This window comes from Muntiacus reevesi, chromosome 8 (assembly GCF_963930625.1).
Source record: "Muntiacus reevesi chromosome 8, mMunRee1.1, whole genome shotgun sequence".
Classification (NCBI taxonomy): domain Eukaryota; kingdom Metazoa; phylum Chordata; class Mammalia; order Artiodactyla; family Cervidae; genus Muntiacus; species Muntiacus reevesi.
Genome location: NC_089256.1, coordinates 48,664,451 through 48,684,238, shown reverse-complemented (window position 1 = coordinate 48,684,238; position 19,788 = coordinate 48,664,451). Strand labels below are relative to the sequence as shown.

Here is a 19,788-nt window from a genome sequence, read left to right as displayed (position 1 = left end):
TCTTAACTTCAGCTGTCATAACAAAATATAGTATCTGAAAGTTAGAGGTCCAAGATCAAACTCACCAGTTTCTGGTGAGAATTGTCTTCATGGCCTGTAGATGGCCTCCTTCTCCCTGTGTCTTCACACAGGAGTCGGGGGCAGGTGGGTGCGGGGTGGGGACAGAGAGGAAGCATTCTGGTGTGTCTTCTTAAAAAGGTACTAATCTCATCATGCGGAGAGGGCAATGGCAACCCACTCCAGTATTCTTGCCAGGAAAATCCCATGGACGGAGGAACCTGGTAGGCTGCAGTCCACAGGGTCACTAAGAGTCAGACATGACTGAGCGACTTCACTTTCACTTTTCACTTTCACGCATTGGAGAAGGACATGGCAACCCACTCCAGTGTTCTTGCCTGGAGAGTCCCAGGGACGGCGGAGCCTGGTGGGCTGCCGTCTATGGGGTCGCACAGAGCCGGACACGACTGAAGCGACTTAGCAGCAGCAGCAGCAGCAGTCTCATCATGGGGACACCAAGCTAATGACTTCATCAAAACCTAATTAACTCATAAGGTTCCTTCTATACACATTGACGATTAGATGAATTTTCAGGAGGCACAGTTTAATCCATAGCAGAAAGGTTATTACTCCCGTTTTCAGGCAAGGAACAAGTACAAAGAATTTAGGTAACTCACCCAATGTCACATGCATGCAATCAGTAGTCAATCATGGTCAGTCTGACATATAAGCACATGTTCTTGACCACTTTTCATGTACAAGGATGCACTGTTCCATCATCACCCACCTAGAATCAGAGGAAGGTACCTTAAACTGTTCAAAAAGATGAACATATCCTTCTTTGAAGGCATTAAAAAAAGTGCCTTTCTTTATCTTTGTTCAAATCACATGCCCTCTTTTCTCCTTAGACGTTAAATGAAAGTCAGATTCAGACCCTATTGTACAACAACAAAAATTTTTTGCTTAAAAAATAAGAAAACACCTATGAATCAACTCTCCTGGTTCTGATTCCATGAGCATCATGTAACCTTCTGTTAATAATGTAGCTTATCCCATTGATTGTCTTTCATAGAAAGTGCTGATACCAAACTTGACTACTTTGTACTGTATTTTTCATTGTTAAATAACACATCTTTCCAGTTGCTACACATCCATTTGTTGTTCATTTGGTTAGCCTGGGCTAGTCCCCAAGTCTCATCACCATTGGAACCAACAACAAAATAGTTTAAGGGTCTCAAAAGTTGAAACCTTTTCCAGACTCCCGTGCTCCTGCTCAGTCTCCATGTTGTCCCTTATTCTTGTTGTTGCATATATTAGCACTCCATTCCTTTAATGGCCAAGTAGTATTGCACTGTGTGGATATATCACATTTTACATTTCCACTATCAGAGTGTGAGGATTCTAATTTTGCCACATCCCTCATCAACACTGGTTGGCTTATTCTCTATCTTTTAGATATGTATATATTTTTTTGGCCACACTGCACAGCTTATAGGATCTTAGTTTCCCAACCAGGGATTAAACCTGTACCCTTGACAGTGAAAGCATGGAGTTCTAACCACTGAACTGCCAGAGAAGTCCCTCATTGTGTGTGTGTGTGTTTAATATTGTTTTATTTTATCTGTTTACTCATTGATGGTTGCACTGGTTCTTTGTCGCTGTGCACAGGCTTTCTCTAGGTGTGGTGAGAAGAGGCTACCCCCTGCGGTGCACCAGTTTCCTATTGTGGTGGCTTCTCTTACTGCGGAGCACAGACCCTGGGCACTCGGGCTTCAGCAGTGGTGGCTGGAGTGCTCTAAAGCACAGACTTAGCTGTTGTGGTGCATAGGCTTAGTTGCCCTCTGGCAAGTGGGATTTTCCTGCACCAGTGATCGAACTAGTGTCCCTTGCATTGCAAGGTGGCTTCTTATCCATTGGACCACAAGGGAAGCCCTGCTGACTGTGGTTATGATCTGTTTCCTTGGTTAGTAACGATGTTGAGAGCTTCTTAATGTAGTTATTGATAATTGCTATATCTTCTTTGAATACATGTTCCATTGCCTTGTCCATTTAAAAATTTGGTTATTTGTATTTTTATTAATGACTTGTAAGAGCTCTTTATATATTCTGGATATAAGTCCCTTATATATATGGTTTGTAGATATTTCCCCCCCCCCCATTTTGTGGGTTGCTTTTTTACTTCCTTGATGGTATTGCTTGCAAAACAAATGTTTTTAATTTCCATGAAGTCCAATCTATTTTTTCTTTCATCACTTATGCTTTGATGTTGTAGTCAAAAGGCTTTGCCTGACCTCCAGTTTGGAGATTTACACCTTTTTTTCATTTAAGAGTGTTAATATTTTAGCTTTTACATTTGTGTCTTTGATACATTTTGAGTTAACTTTTGTATATGGTGTGTAGGGTCCAATTTTATTCTTTTGTATGTGAATATCCTGTGTTCTAGGACCATCTGCTGAAAAGACTAGAGAAATGGTCTAAAAACATAAGACAAATCACAATCCTCCTTTGTTAAAAGTTTCAGTGACTTTCTATTGCACTTAAAATCCAAATTTCTCTGCCTATCTCTTCACTTTCACTTCACACCACTTTTTATTCACTGAGATCCAGGGTCCCAGGTCTCTCATTTCCCAAAATAAGTAAAGCTCGCTTTCCCCTTAGCTTCCTCCCCTTTCTTTATTCTCTCACTTTAAATGCCACCTCGTCATAGATGACTTTCCTCAATTATTCTTCCTAAAAGTAAGTTCTCTATTCCATCATGCTTATTTTCTACATCAGCTCCTTTTATTTTCTTCATGGCTTTAATTATCTGTATAACTATATCTGTATTACTACTTCATTTACTTTTTTACTTTGAGACATCACCAGATGGTCAATAGTGAAATCAGGTTGATTATGTTCTTTGCAGCCAAAGATGGAGGAGCTTTATACAGTTAGAAAAGCAAGACCTGGAGCTGACTGTGGCTCAGGTTGCCGGAGCCTGCCGGCAAACGAACTGGTCGAGAATGCAATTACCAGAGCACCTAGGAAAAATAAGACTCAGAAAGATGGGGTTGAGAGGGACGGAGCCCGCTTGCGTCTGACTCCACTGACTTTATTGAAGAATACCACACCTATATATACGCTAACAGGAATTACTAAGAGCAGATCGAGGGTTTGCATACGTGCAGAGCTACAGATGTTTTAAATTCCCACACTCAAGATCAGTAAAGCACTAATTATCCTAGCGCCCAACATGATTAAGATCAATAGAACATTAGATAGAAAACAGACTTCATCAATAGAACATTATCTAGATGGAAAACAGGTTTCGAGCATGATGAGCTTATCAGCACCAGAAAAACAGGCAAAAGGTCACCGGGGTGTTTTTTTCCTGAAGGAGACAAATGCCAGTCTATACTTTAACAAGAAGGGGTGGCAGGACAAAGAGAGACCCTTTGTTCTCTCTTAGGGCCGTAAGGGGCCTGTACGTTCAGGCCAGCTCCCTGCATCAGATCATGACTTCCTTATTGCAAAATTCAGGCTTAAGTTGAAGGAAGTAGGGAAAACCACTAGGTCATTCAGGTATGACCTAAATCAAATCCCTTATGATTATACAGTGGAGCTGGTGAATTAAGGGATCAGATCTGGTAGACAGAGTGCCTGAAGAACTATGGATGGAGGTTTATAACAGTGTACAGAAGGCAGTGACCAAAATCATCCCAAAGAAAAAGAAATGCAAGAAGGCAAAGTGGTTGTCTGAGGAGGCTTTACAAATAGTTGAGGAAAGAAGAGACATGAAAGGCAAGGGAGAAAGTGAGTTATACCCAACTGAATGCAGAGTTCCAGAGAATAGCTAGGAGACATAAAAAGGCCTTCTTGAAAGAACAATGCAGGGAAATAGAAGAAAACAATAGAATGGGAAAGACTAGAGATCTCTTCAAGAAAATTGGAGATACCAAGGGAACATTTCATGCAAAGATGGGCACAATACAGGACAGAAACAGTAAGGACCTAACAGAAGTAGAAGAGATTAAGAAGTGGCAAGAATACACACAAGAACTATACAAGAAAGGTCTTAATGACCCAGATAACCATGATGGAGTGATCACTCATACAGAATTGGGAAACCTGGAGTGTGAAGTCAAGTGGGTCTTAGGAAGCATTACTACAAACAAAGCTAGTGGAGGTGATGGAATTCTAGCTAAGCTATTTCAAATCCTAAAAAAATGATGCTGTTAAAGTGCTGCACTCAATATGCCAGCAAATTTGGAAAACTCAGCAGTGGACACAGGACTGGAAAAGTCACTTTTCATTCCAATCCCAAAGAAGAGCAATGACAAAGAATGTTCAAAGTACTGTACAATTGCACTCATTTCACATGCTAGCAAGGTTATGCTGAAAATCTTTCAAGCCAGGCTTCAACAGTACATGAACTGAAAACTTCCAGATGTACAAGCTGGGTTTTGAAGAGGCAGAGAACCCACAGATCAAATTGCCAACATTTGTTGGATCATGGAGAAAGCAAGGGAATTCCAGAAAAACATCTGCTTCACTATGATAAGACTTTGACGGTGTGCATCAAAACAAACAGTGGAAAATTCTTAAAGAGATGGGAGTACAAGACCACCTTGTCTCCTTAGATACCTTTATGCAGGTCAAGAAGCAACAGTTAGAACTGGACCTGGAATAGCAGACTGGTTCAAAATTGGGAAACGAGTATGACAAGTTTTTTGTCATACTGTATATGTCACCCTGCTTATTTAGCTTATATGCAGAGTACATCATGTGAAATGTCAAGCTGGATGAAGCACAAGCTGGAATCAAGCTTGCTGGGAGAAATCATCAACATCATATATGCAGATGATACCACTCCATTGGCAGAAAGCGAAGAGGATCTAAAGAGCCTCTTGATGATGGTGAAAGAGAGTGAAAAAGCTGGCTTGAAACTCAACATTCAAAAAACTAAGAAGCTGAAGCTCCAATACTTTGGCCACCTGATACGAAGAGCTAACTCATTGGAAAAGACCTTGATGCTGGGAATGATTGAAAGCAACAGAAGAAGACATCAGAGGAATGAAGATAACTTAACTGACTCAATGGACATGAATTTGAGCAAACTGTGGGAGATAGTGGAGTATAGAGGAGCCTAGAGTGCTGCAGTCCACGGGGTGGCAAAGAGTCGGAGACAACTTAGCAACTGAACAACAATACTTCTAGTGTTTCGCACATGGTATACATTCAAAAGTGATGTTAGAAACTGGAATTTACAATTAGAAAGAAAGAAAATTTAGTTGCTCAGTCATGTCTGACTCTTTGGGAACCCATGGACTGTAGCCCACAAGGTTCCTCTGTCCATGGGATTTTCCAGGCAAGAGTATTGGAGTGGGTGGCCATTTCCTTCTTCAGAGGATCTTCCCAACCCAGGGATCGAATGGGGGTCTCCCACATTGTAAGCAGACGCTTCACCGTCTGAGCCACCAGGGAAGTCCTAGAAGGGACTTTATAAATCACCTAAACATTCTGATTTCACAGGTACAAAAGTCTAGGCCTAAGGAGGGTGAAAGAATTGTCTGAGGTCAGAAAAAACAGTGTCCTTAGTCCCTAAGTTGTGTCTGACTGGACTCTTTTGAGATCCCATGGACTGTAGCCTGCCAGGCTCCTCTGTCCAGGGGATTTCCCAGGCAAGAATACTGGAGCGGGCTGCCATTTCCTACTCAAGGCAGCCTTGGAGACCCAGGGATCAAAGCAGCATCTCCTGCATTGGCAGGCGTATTCCTTACTGCTGAGCCACCAGGGCAGACCGTCAGAATAACTAATTTTGATTCTGAGAGCTCTAATTTCCATGATAATTTCTTTTTCATTTATAATACTGATTTGCCTTATGCTAATACGGCTTTTTTTTTTTTTTTTACTAAAATGAATTATTTTTTAAAAATTCCTGACAGAAATGACATTTTTCTCAGTTTTCTTCCTAAAATGCCTGGAATGGGCCCTCAGAGAGAAGGCCCTTGCCGGGGATAGGAAGGTCGCAAGACACCTTCATTAGGGCGCTAACTCCTTTTTTTCTGCCTTGTGGCTGACCCACCGCTCCTCCCTCCGCTGCCTGCCCCCTTCCTTTCCTCGGAGGCCACCGCCTCAACACCGCGATCCCCGAGGCTCCGCCCCCTTCAGGGCCGCGCGCCCTTCTCCAAGATGGCGCCAGTGGCCTCTCCTCTGGGGGAAGTGAGCTCACGCTACTCCGGAAGGGAAGGCGGGGAGAGAGCGAGCGGGCGGGTGACCGGCTGTGGGGCTCTAGGGCTGTGGGTGGGGCGGTGGCCGCAGTTGAGGGTTTCACGTTTGAGCTGTAGCGAGGGTGGGGGACTCGTCCGCCTCTGGGAACCTGGTCGAGGGCCCAGGGCCGGGGGTGTTGGAGGAAATCGCCCCGAGCTGTTCGCCTCTGACTGGAGGCGAGGCGACCCTGGGAGCCGGCGTCCCGCCCCCGGCGGCCTCCTTCCCCGACCCTCCTCCCGGGCTGAGCTCGAGCCGCTCCAGCTCTGCCTCGAGAGCTGCTGTGGGAACCGCCGAGCGGGCTGGACTGAACCTTCCCGCTGAGGACCAGCTTGAGAAGAGGGAGCGAGGAGGGTCAGTCCGTCAGCCCAGAGGTCAGGCCGCGGGTTCCGTCAGTGGTCCGTACTTCGCCCAGCCCTCCTGGCTAGGGTCCGCGACCTCCTCACGCTGTTTCTGCTCCTCCTCTGAGCATGCCACCAAGTCCTCTGGCAGGGTGATTTTTTTTTTTTTTTTTCTTTCCCTCCTTGCTTTTGCCCGGAAGGAGTTATATATTTAAAGGACATCTGCCCTCATCGCTGTCCTTCTCCTTTTAAAAGTTTCCTTCGGGGGAATGCTTGTATTCCTTCCCTGGACTGTTTGATAATTACTGCTCCAGCCGCCGGCTGGTTTAGCAGTTGGGAGCCCTTTCAGATCAGATCTTAAATCTTATCACTTACAAAACTACTCTACAGAGTTGTTTCTCCCGCCCAGGAAGGGCAGATGGACTTTGGAGTTAAGATGCAGGGGGGTGAACCAGTGTCAGCAGTGAAAGTCTCAGAGGGCGAAGGAAGGCTGGAGGGCCTGGCCACCGCGGTGACCCCGAACAAGAGCAGCAGCAACAGCAGCTGTGGGGGTGGAATCAGCAGCAGCAGCAGCAGCAGTAGCAGCCGAGGTGGCAGTGCCAAAGGCTGGCAGTACAGGTATGGCCCTTTCTCCAAGGTGATTTCCTGAGCAGGGGGTGAGTATGCTGAAGTCTGCATTCCTGCAGTTGTTGAAGGGTTAGGTTTATGCAGTAACTTCAGAAGTAGCTAATACGTTTCATTTGGACCTGGGGGTCTCAACTTTCATTAGCAAGATTTAATACGTTTATTTGTCCATTCAACAGGTATTTATTGAAGGCCTTTTGGAGAACACATAAATGTATCCCTTAACTCCCCGTACAACCTTGGAGTTAATTTTTCCTGTGATTTGAGTCTATACTCACTTTTCTTTTTTGCCTATATTGTAATTTGTTTACAATAAGTCTGCCTCCCTTTCTTGCTTGTTGAAGGTGGGGGACTGTTTAACTCCACTCTCTCCAGAGGCTAGCAAAATGCTTGGTGCTGAGAACTTGTTTGTCCAGTGATGGAATCATTCAATCAGAAAAGATTCTTGTCCTCATAGTATTTGTGATTTAGAAAAAGAGATGTACCTAAATAATTTAAATACAGAGTGTGTGCGTGCTCAGTCGTGTCTGTCTTTGTGACCCCGTGGACTGTAGCCCGCCAGGCTCCTCTGTCCATGGAATTCTCCAGGCAAGAATACTGGAGTGGGTTGCCATTCCCGTCTCTAGGGGATCTTCCTGATCCAGGGATCGAACTCAGGTCTCGGCAAAAGTACAAATGCTAGTACTTTCGATACTCTAAACTAGTGAGATGTTTCAGTTTGAGTTGATTAGGCCACTCACACCCCTCTGTCTTTGAGAGATTCTACATTTATTAATTTTCATTGATATGAATGAAAAACTGAAGGAACAGGAAGTGAGTGCTGGAGAAGTAATGGTAGTTTTTTGTTTTTGATAATGTATAGGATAGGTGAGCATAGCCATCCAGAATCTTTTTTTTTTAATTAAGAGAAATATTTGACATGTAACATTATATTAGGTTCAGGTGTACAACGTAAAGATTTGATATTTGTATGTATTGTGGCATGATCACCATAATAGATCTAGTTAATGTGTGTCCCCACACAGAGTTAATTTTTTTTTTTAATGAGAACTCTCAGCAACTTTCAAATGTGTGATACAGTATTATCAACTATAGTTGTGATGCTGCACATTACGTTTCCATGACTTATTTATAACTGGAAGTTTGTACCTTTTGATCACCTTCATCCATTTTACCCACCGCTGCCTCTGGCTGCCCTCAGTCTGTTCTCTGTATTCATGAGTTTCGTTTTGTTTTTTAGATTCTACATATAAGAAGGATTGTACTGTATTTGTCTTTTCTCTTTCTGACTTTTCTCACTTAGCATAATGCCCTCAAAAAGTACATCCACCTTATTTCAAATGGCAATATTTCCTTTTTTATGGCTGAATAATATTCTACTGTGTGTGTGTGTGTATATATATATATATATACCGTATTTTATTTACCTACTCATCATTGTACATTTGATGGACTCTTTGGTTGCGTCCATGTTTTGGCTTTTGTAAATAATACTGCAGTGAACATGAAGGTTCCGATATATTTTCAAATTAGTGTTTTCCTTTCCTTCAGATGAATACCCGGAAGTGAAATTGCTGAATTCTTCAGAACCTTAAGAATGAATGAATGAAATTGTAATATCCTGTGTTATTGGAATTATAGGAATGAATTCTTAAATTTTGGTCAAGTGATTGCCTTATGCCTAGCTCTAGTCCTTTTTAGCCTTTGTGATGTTTGTAGTTGTGAAATTTGCATGAAATTTGGAAGAGATTAAAATCAAGATTTTGTGAAGGCTATACATTTATCATGAATAGTGTCCATATATGTGAAATACGCTTGGCTGTATTTACATACAGAAAAGTGGAAGATTATAACTTTTTATTGGTAAGTGATCATACAAAAGGAAAGTATAGTTATTGTGAAATGTTTAGGCTCAGTTTTGGAATGCATGATGCTTTTGTGTGTGTGTGTGTAGTTTAAGACTAACCATATAAAATTATCAATAACTTAGCAGGGTTATTTTGCTGTAACTTAAGAAAGCAAGATAAAGTAATATTTCATGTAGCCAGAGGTCAGTCTTCTGACATCCTCAACTGTTTGAAACCCAATCTTTAATTGAATTGAAAAGTGAAACAGGTTTTTTAACACTGTCATAAAGCCATATACTTTATTCCTATACTTTGATTCAGGACTCTATTATCCCTTACTTAGGGTATTATTTAATGGTTATATAATTTTAAAACTAGAATCTGTTGAAAGCACAAAGGAAAAAAGTTATCAGGAAAAGGCAACTGACAACATAGAACAATCAAAGACTTGAAAAATTAACATGCAGATTCAGCTATATTACTTCCTATTAATATAGTTACAATGACCTTGTCATCCAGGAAAGTACAATATGTTTAAGAAGGCAGAGAACTGTATTATACTATGGTGAACAATTTCAAGGAAAATGACTAAACTAAAAAAAATGGCTTAAGTGTTGGGTAATTCAGTTATGTGGAACTCTTCCCCAGTGATACAGATATATAGCGCATTACTGCATTTACATACTGACATATACTTTTACTTACATGAGGCTTGTTCAAAGCTAATCTTTCAGCCTGTCTCTCAGTTGAATTTATCCCTTTATCCTGTAGGACATTAGTCAGACAGTTTCCTTCATTGTCTTGTGTTACTTCTTCCCAGGCTTCTTCCTCTGAGGCCCTAAGTCTCTAGATTTAAAAAACAAAAACAATAATGAAAACTAATCTCAATCCTTTCCTCTTAAAAACAGTTTACACTCAACTGCTTCCATTTCCATAACCCTTATTTATTGCTCAACCCATGACAATTGGCTCTGTCCTTATCAAGGATATGAGTAAAAAATGATGAATATTTTTAGATTCTTATTCCAACTTTATAAGATATATGATATCTTTATAAGTGTATCTTTTACTATTTTTTTCTTGCCTTTTTTGATATTACTTTCTCTTAATTTCTCCTTTATTGCTCTAAGAAAAAGCACCAAGTCTTGTCCGACTCTTGCGAACCCATGGACTGTAGCCTGCTAGGCTCCTCTGTCCATGGGATTCTCCAGTCAAGAATACTGGAGTGGGTTGCCATTGCCTTCTCCAGGGGATCTTCCCAACCCAGGAATCAAACCCAGGTCTCCCGCATTGCAGGCAGATTCTTTACTGACTGCTATGCTGGGAGCCCCTTTATTGCTCTAACTTTTGTCTAATTGCTCCTTTCTCACTTCTTTGGTTGGCTCTTTTACTTTAGAAGCTAGTATGTTGCTTCATCATCTCTTAAGCTCATGATTTCTGTTTGCTGTCTCATTCTCTTCCATGGCCTCACCAGTCCCCATCTGGAATTTTAGAGTCATAAATGCAACTGTGCTTACCTGTAACTTGCTACTATCCCATTTTAAAAAATGGAGATTTCAGGTTATGTCTTAGGGAGTGGTTGAAATTTAGTAAAGACTGTGTGATTCAGTGGCTTCCCAGGTGGCACAGTGCTGAAGAATCCACCTGCCAGTGCAGGAGACACAGAGATGTGGGCTCTATCCCAGGATCCGGAAGATCCCCTAGAATAGAAATGGTAAAATGCTCCAGTATTCTTGCCTGGAAACTTCCAGGGACAGAGGAGCCTGGCGGGCTATAGTCTGTGCTCACGACTGAGCAGCTGAGCACATGCACTGTGGTTCAGACACTGGGCTTTGGCTTTGCAGACTTAGAAGATGAATTGGCCTAATGCTTTCACGAGTCATATATGTTGTAGCATATATTGTTACTTTATTCCTTTTTGTGGCTGAATAATATTCCATTTATGAATACACCACATTTTGCTAATCTGTTCATCAGTTTCCATGTTGTATATTATGAATAATGGTGCTTTGAACATTTGTGTTCAAGTTTTGTCTGGACATAGGTTTTCATTTCTCTTGGATATATACTTAGGAGTAAAATTGTTGGGTCATAAGGTAATTGTTTAACTGGTCAACTGTTTGTGAACCTGTTAGACCATTTTCCAAAACTGCTGCACCATCTTTCACCATCCTTATCAGCAGTATCTTAAGGTTTTAATTTCTTGACATTCTCATCAACACTTGTTACTGTCTGTCTTTTTGGTTTTAGCCATCCTAGTGGGTATGAAATGGCATCTCATTGTGGTTTTTGAATTGCATTTCCTTGGTGACTAATAATGTTAAGTATCTTCATGTACTTACTGGTTATTTGTCTGTCTTCTTTGGAGAAATGTGTATTCAGATCTTTTGGCCACTTTAAAAAAATTGAACTGGATAGTTGGTTTACAATACTGTGCTAGTCTCAAGTATACAGCAAAGTGTCAGATTCTTTTCCATTGTAGGTTATTACAAGATACCGAATATAGTTCCCTGTGCTATGCAGCAAGTCCTTGCTGTTTATCTATTTTATATACAGCAATTTGTATCTGTTAATCCCAAACTCCTAATTTATCCCTTACCCCCTTTCCCCTTTGATAATCAGAAATTTGTTTTCAATGTCTGCGAGTCTGTTTATATCTTGTAAATAAGTTCCTTTGTGTCTTTTTTTTAGATTTCACATATAAGTGATGTATGATATTTGTCTTTTTCTGACTTAATTTCACTTACTATGTTAAAGTCTAGGTACATCCATATTGCTGCAAATGGCATTATTCTTTTTTTGCTGAGTAGTATTCTTTTGTATGTGTGTGTGTGTGTGTGTGTATTACATCTTCTTTACCTATTCATCTATATCAGTGGACATTTAGGTTGCGTCCATGTCTTGATTATTATAAATAGTACTTCTGTGAACATTGGGGTGCATCTGTCTTTTCGAGTTAGAGTGTTCATCTTTTCCAGATATATGCCCAGGAGTGAGATTGCTGGATCATATGGTAACTCTATTTTTAGTTTTTTAAGGAACCTTCATACTGTTTTCCAGAGTGGCTGTACCAGTTTGTATCCTTACCAACAGTGTAGGAGGATTCCTTTTTCTTCACAGCCTCTTCAGCATTTATTATTTGTAGACTTTTTGTTGATATCTTTGGCCATTTTAAAATTGGATTATTTGTCTTTTTATTATTGAGTTGTAAGGGTTCTTTGTGTATTCTGTGAACAATTCTCTTATCAGAAGGTGAAGGTGAAGTCGCTCAGTTGTGTCCGACTCTTTGCGACCCCATGGACTGTAGCTCACCAGGCTCCTCAGTCCATGGGATTTTCCAAGCAAGAGTACTGGAGTGGGTTGCCATTTCCTTCTCCAGGGGATCTTCCCGACACAGGGACCGAACCTGGGTCTCCCGCATTGCGGACAGACGCTTTACCGTCTGAGCCACCAGGGAAGCCCTCTCTTATCAGATACTGATTTGCAAATATTTTTTCCCACTTGTGGGTTGTTTTTTCACTTTTTTTTTTTTTTTTTGCCAAGCCACAGGGCTTGTGGGATGTTAGTTCCCCAACCAGGGATTGAATTTAGGCCCACGGCAGTGAAAGCCCAGAGTCCTAACCACTGGACCACCAGGGAATTCTGGTCTTTTCACTTTTTGGATGACATTTTTTGTAGCACAGAAGCTTTTAATTTTCATGAAGCCCCATCTGTTTTTTCTTCTTTTGCTTATTACTTGGGGCCCCTGGATCAGAGACCCTCAATATGAGGGTTGGGAGAATATGCTGCCTCAACAATTTAGGGACAATGCCCTTTCCCAGAAAGAAGTCTAATAAGTTGGCAATATAGCTAGTAAATGAAAGAAATTTTATTCCCAGGGAGCTGTTTGCCTAAAGATATTAAAAGTAGATGAGCTCTCTAAAGGAATGAATAATAATTGATGAAGAATTAGTTAGAACATGGAAGCTTCTTCATTGCCTTTTCATACTGCTCATGGGGTTCTCATAGCAAGAATACTGGAGTGATTTGCCATTCCCTCTTAGAGTGGACCACATTTTGTCAGAACTCTCTACTATGACCTGTCTGTCTTGGGTGGACCTTTACGGCATGGCTCATAGCTTCATCGAGTTATGCAAGCCCCTTCGCCATGACAGGGCTGTGACCATGATGCAAAGAACTACTCATTGGAAAAGACCCTGATGCCAGCAAAATTTGAAGTCAGAAGGAGAATAGGGCAGCAGAGGATGAGATAACTGGTTGGGTAGCATCACCGTCTCAATGGACATGAATTTGAGCAAACTCTGGGAGATACTGAAGGAAGAACAGGGAAACCTGGCTTACTGCAGTCCATGGGGTTACAAAGAGGTGGATATGATTAGCGATTGAACAACAACAAAAGTTTCATCATTTACTGGTGTTGTAACTCATGCAGCAAATACTTTTGAGTCTTTTCCATGTGTGAAGCTCTCTGTTAGTTAATTCTAAAATAATGTATGCTCTCAGAACAGTGGAAGTAGGGACCCCAAGGCTTATTTTGGGAGGATCGTGAAAAAGGATCACTAAAGGGAAGAGCCTTAACTATATTTGCAAAATATTAATGTATCATGATGAACTTTTTAAAAACCAAAGCTGAGACATGTGTTTGTTAGTTTTAAATTTTCTTTCCAGAGTAATTTATACTCATATGATTTATATTCACTATTTAAAATGAAAATAGATTTCTTAGTTCTAGATCTTTCCTTCCTTTTTCATAGTAAATGTTCAGTTTATAAAATGTGCATGTTTCCACTATTTTTCTTTTGTCAGCTTTAAGAAAAGTTTACAAATCTGCAAAGCTGCCACTTTTTTATTTAAAATGGAGAGAAGAGAACTACCCAGAGGAGGAACTGAAAAGCAAATTGGGGCATATGATGGGACTGGTTTTTCTTATTTTGGAGTCTGTGCTAGCTAACCACTGTTAACAAACAGATCTCTTTGTTAGAAAACAGTATGCTAACATTAGCAAATAGTATACATTTCAGTAGATTGGGTAGAAGTCTGCAAATACATAGAAATAATTTTTGTGGTCAGACCTAGTGTCTTCCACTCTAAATACTCTGTTACAGGGAAAAGTACCCATTTGCAAATAGGGAAATGACATTTGCCTAAATATAGCCTAGTGTTTGCTGTCTTTGAGATTTTTACCACTTTTGGGGTTGATTTGAAGAAAAAGTTGTTAACGTTTGCTTTTTTTCTCTAAAGGAAAGTTGAATATGCATTTCTGTTCCCTAGCTTTTGTTTTGTTTTGTTTTCTTTGTCTTAAGTCTACTACAGCTGATAACAAGGGGAAGACAACTTACAGGCATAAAACTGAGAACAATAATAATACTGTTGCAGAAATCTAGTGAGAATTCTACCAAGCCTTGAACAAGATTTGATTATAGTATACTGTGATTTCTTATATTTTTGCTTTATGAGTTTAAGTATAGTCTATTTGAGTTCATATTTCTCAAGAAGTTCTATTTATTAAAACTATACAAACAACTTAATGTTAGGACACACAAATTAGTCTTTTTAGTATTTTCTGAATGTCATGTAATTTAGGTCCCAGAGGTAACTGCCTGTTAAATAGACTTGTGGGAAATTATGTCTTTTGTTTTTGCTTTTGAAAATACTAGAGATAACAGACCTCATGGTGTAATGGTTAGCACTCTGCACTCTGAAAATAGTGGTGAATATTCTTAATGTAAGTTATACTACTTTGAGAGAGGGAACATCTTTCTTAGCTAAGAATCTTCCACTGTACTGATTTTGTTTAATCAAATAATTTGTGTTCAGACTTGTTCAGGTTTAACTTAAAACTAAATTGCCTAATTAAAAAGTTGCATTAGCATTTCGATAATATTTGGGTTTTAGGAAAATTTTAAAGCAGTTTAGTTTCTGGTGAAAAAAAGATTTTCTTTTTGGTTAATTAGGTATTGTAACAAAGCATCATTTCCTACTCAGAGTCTCTGCATACTTGAGTTCCCCTGCTTTTGCAATTTGCTTCCATTACTATTCTTGAGGTTGGCTGGAAAGTCCCTGGAGGGGTAGACTGAAGCCTATGGTTGCTACTGGCTGTAGCTGGAAACCCTAGTCAGAGGGATAGAAGGAAGAGAAAATTAGAAATGGAACAAGATGTAAAACAGGGATGAAAAAAGGACATAGGAAAGAGAGATAGACAGAGGGAGAAAGAGGGAGGGACGGAAGAAAGGGACAGAATGAAAATGATGTAAATGATGAGATGAAATGCCACCAACAGTTGCTTCTGAAACAGGTTTCCTATCCTTGATACAAGAGGCCTTTTTAATGTAGTGCCTGAGCCTGTACTCTCAATTCTATAAAGAATAAGTTGTTTATCAATTTTGTAGATATTTCATGTATTTATAACTAACATAAATGAAAAATATTCTAAATCTAATTTTGGAGAATAGGTAATATGTTCACTTGATCCAGAAGGAAAAAAAGATTTGTGATGAAAATCTTTCCACCTGATCTCCACCTGCTCAGGACTCCTCTCACCTAAAAATAGAGGGTAAACACTTGTTTTTTTGTGTACTTTCAGAGATTTTTTTTTTTTTTTAAGAATTAAGTAAATATAATATACATTTGCTCCACTTTTAATTTTACCACAAATGGTATCAAACTATATATATGTATGTAGTATTAGCTTAGGCTTTCATAACAAAAATGCTGTACTCTGAATGGCTTAAACAACATAAATTTAATTTCTCACAACTATGAAGGCAGGAAGTTTTGAGATCAGGGTGACAGCATTGTCAGGTTCTGCTGAGGGCTCTTTTCCAGGTTTCCAGGTGATCTTCTCACTGTGTGCTCACATGGTAGAGACAGAGGGATGGGAGAGAGCTCTCTGGTGTTTGTTTTAAAGGCACAAATCTCATTATAGGGGCCCCAATCTATACCTGAGTATCTCCCAAAGGCCCCATCTCTAAAAACCATTACAGTGGGGGTTAGGACTTCATCATATGAATTTTGGAGAGACACAATTCAGTCTACCTTTAATAAGTTCCCTATTGATGGACATTTGTTTTCCAAAATTTTGTTATTATAGTGTTGTAGTTAATAACCTTCCACACATGTCATCTTACAAAATGTGAATATATCTGTGGGAAAAATACCTAGAGGTTGGACTTACTGAATCAGGTTGTCATTTTGATAATAGTTATTATATTTCTCCTCATTGGGGTGTATGGTGGCAGTGATTGAGTGCTTGTTTCCCATCAGCCTTATCAGTGTAATGTGTTATTCAGTTCAGTTCAGTCGCTCAGTCGTGTCCGACTCTTTGTGACCCCATGAATCGCAGCACGCCAGGCCTCCCTGTCCATCACCAACTCCTGGAGTTTACTCAAACTCATGTCCATTGAGTCAGTGATGCCATCCAGCCATCTCATCCTCTGTCGTCCCCTTTTCCTCCTGCCCCCAATCGCTCCCAGCATCAGGGTCTTTTCTAGTGAGTCAGCTCTTCGCATCAGGTGACCAAGGTATTGGAGTTTCAGCTTCAGCATCAGTCCTTCCAATGAACACCCAGGACTGATCTCCTTTAGGATGAACTGGTTGGATCTCCTTGCAGTCCAAGGGACTCTCAAGAGTCTTCTCTAACACCACAGTTCAAAAGCATCAATTTTTCGGCGCTTAAAGACTGGCAAAAATTTAAAAGTTTAATAGATTAAAAAATGGTATTTCAGGATAGTTTTAATTTGATTCTTTTTTATTATGAGTGAAATTTTAGCATGAAATTCTGAGTGGGATTTTATTCTGTTTTGGTCTCATTATAAATAGTAAATCAATTTATTAATAGATCAGCAGTTGGGAAAATTCTGTACAAAATATACTTATGCCTTTGACATTTTTGTTTCTATTATTATATTCTTGGTAACCAGAGACATGGTTTCATTTTAGAGTATACCTTGTATATTTTGAAGTTATATTTTTAAAATTTCACATGGTTTTATAGCTATACAAGATATGGAATCATTTGATTATGCAAATTTGTATTTGGAGGTGATCTACTTCCTAGAAATAGGAAACTTGAAGATTTGCCACCAAAAATTATGATGAAACTATTATTTTAAAAAAAAAAAGATTTCTTTTTTTTGCCTCTCCACGAGGCATGTGGAATCTTAGTTCCCCGACCAGGGATCAAATCTGACCCCTTGACAGTAAGCGTGTGGAGTCCTAACCACTGGACCACCAGAGAATTCCCAGATGTTTCTTTTATTTCAGTAATAGAGTGAGCTTTAAAATTTTTCTGTGTTGTTTTTTGAATAACTTACAGGTTCTTTAAGGTAAAAAAACTTGAGAGTTTGAATTTGTCATTAAGTAATGTAAAATTTTCAAAAGAGTCAACTCTTTAGTTAGGTTATATATATATATGAAAAATAACTTTGCTTGGAGCTTCTTGTGTGGTTATCACCTTTTTTCTCCCTTTTTTCCCATTTATTTTTATTAGTTGGAGGCTAATTACTTTACAATATTGTAGTGGTTTTTGCCATACATTGACATGAATCAGCCATGGATTTACATGTATTCCCCTCCCGATCCCCCCTCCCGCCTCCCTCCCCATCCCATCCCTCTGGGTCTTCCCAGTGCACCAGCCCCGAGCACTTGTCTCATGCATCCAACCTGGGCTGGTGATCTGTTTCACCCTTGATAATATACGTGTTTCGATGCTGTTCTCTCTAAACATCCCACCCTTGCCTTCTCCCACAGAGTCCAAAATCTGTTCTATACATCTGTGTCTCTTTTTCTGTTTTGCATATTGGGTTATCGTTACCATCTTTCTAAATTCCATATATATTTTTTTCTCCTTTTTAGTTCAAATATGGAGGAAGGGAAATGCTTTTCTGTTATTTCTTTTTACATTCAATTTAGAAAGAATTAGCACAAGGGAAGAATGTATTCTTTCTTGAATTATGCTGTACAGGCAAAATTTAAATGTTACTGTAAGTGTGTTTTTGGAACTAAGTATGGTTTAAAGCTAGAGAGAGGTACATAACAAAAGTAGAGAGAATAGACATTCAGATAGGGAGAGGATAGCAGGGACTTTTAGTATCCTGCTGTCCTCTTGTTCTGTGGTGTCCAAGTCTTATTGAAATGGCTATTATGAAGACTTTTTGAGAGTATATGGGGTATAAGTAAATGCTACTATGTGAACAAGATATTGTACTAGAAAAATATGTCTACTTTTCTGTAAAAATTTTAAATGTGAAATATGTTGCTCTTACATGCAAACTTTACTTTTGAAATAACAATTTTCTGTTGAGGAAAACCTTTGGAATTTTGAGTGATGAGTAATGTACACACATTTTAGATTGAAAAGGTCATCTAACTAACACATGAGAAAACATAAAGAGAATTTAAGTGATTTGACCAACGTCACTCGTGGCATTAGTCACTGGGAAAGTCAAAACTTGATCATGTATCCCTTTCAGGTGTGCATTCCACAGTTTATACTACCTCACGCTTAAGCTTTATTTATTTATTTTTTTTTATTTTTTATTAGTTGGGGCTAATTACTTCACAACATTTCAGTGGGTTTTGTCAACGCTTAAGCTTTAGAAACTTAATTTTGAACATAAAGCTATTGAAGATCCTACTAGTAATGTCTGAAAGTCCTCTTTATAAGTAAAGACTTCATCCTCTCTTTGTTGGCAGTGGTGCTGTAGGTTGGTGTGAGGAAACTGGCCGTTTTTGTATTGAAAGGTGGGAGTTAACATTGGTTGCAGTCTCTTTAGAGAGCACATTGACAATATATAAAAATTCAAAATGCATATACATTTCAAGAACAAATCTGAGTCAGTTGAAGTGAGGTGGATGAACCTAGAGCTTGTTATGCAGAGTGAAGTCAGTCAGAGAAAAACAAATATTGTATATTAATGCATATATGTAGAATCTGGAAAAATGATGCTGATGAACCTATTTGCAGAGGATTTGACGAAGTTGAGAGAGTAGCATCAACGTAAATACACTACCATGCCTAAAATAGCTAGCTAGGGGGAAATTGCTGTTTGACACAGGGAGCCTCGCCTGGCGCTCTGATGGCCGAGGCGGCTGGGCCAGAGGGTCAGGAGGAAGCGGGTACGTGCATACGTGCAGCTGGTTCACATGTTGTACAGCAGAAACCAACACAGCATCGTAAAGCAGTTATCCTCCTTTAAAAAGGAATTTTAAAATGCATATCCTTTTCGCCTAGGGATTTCACTTTTAGCAAATACATACAAAGATGTGTATAACTTAGTTTGTTGTAGTATTGTTTGTAATAATAAAAAGCCTGGAAGCAAATGTCCATCACTAGGAGGACTAGTTAAATATATCGTAATACTGCTGTGCAGTGGATTTCTATGCAGATGCTAAGAATGAATTAAATCCATATGTGTCAAAATGAAATCATCCATAAGAAAATTGTGAAAAAAGCAAGGTACAGTGTATGTAGTAGCAACCATTTAAAAAAAATTTAGTGAGTGCACACAGTGCACACACACACTTGCAGGTACACAGACTCTCTTGAAGAGATGGTAAAAAGTTGAGGGAAGTGCTTATCTCTGAGGAGGGGAACTGTTGGCTGGAAGACAAGATCGGAAAGAGACTTTTCACTGTATATGTATGTAGTTAGGGAACAGTTTTTAGGAAAAAAGTTTTTATGAGTTGCTCATATTTCTGCTTCCCTTGTGAGTTGAGGTACTGACTCTCCTTTG

The 19,788-nt window shown here is 39.6% G+C and overlaps 1 protein-coding gene across 1 annotated transcript in view; it reads left to right on the top strand.

Annotated features, from left to right (window-relative positions):
* The first annotated feature begins 6,267 nt into the window (after positions 1 to 6,267).
* OSBPL11 (oxysterol binding protein like 11) overlaps positions 6,268 to 19,788 on the top strand; it is an 88,923-nt gene continuing 75,402 nt past the window's right edge. Inside the window, exon 1 of the mRNA XM_065943098.1 lies at positions 6,268 to 7,202. Within this exon, the coding sequence (XP_065799170.1) occupies positions 7,003 to 7,202 (200 nt within the window). The 5' untranslated portion in view covers positions 6,268 to 7,002. The remainder of the gene's footprint in view (positions 7,203 to 19,788) is intronic.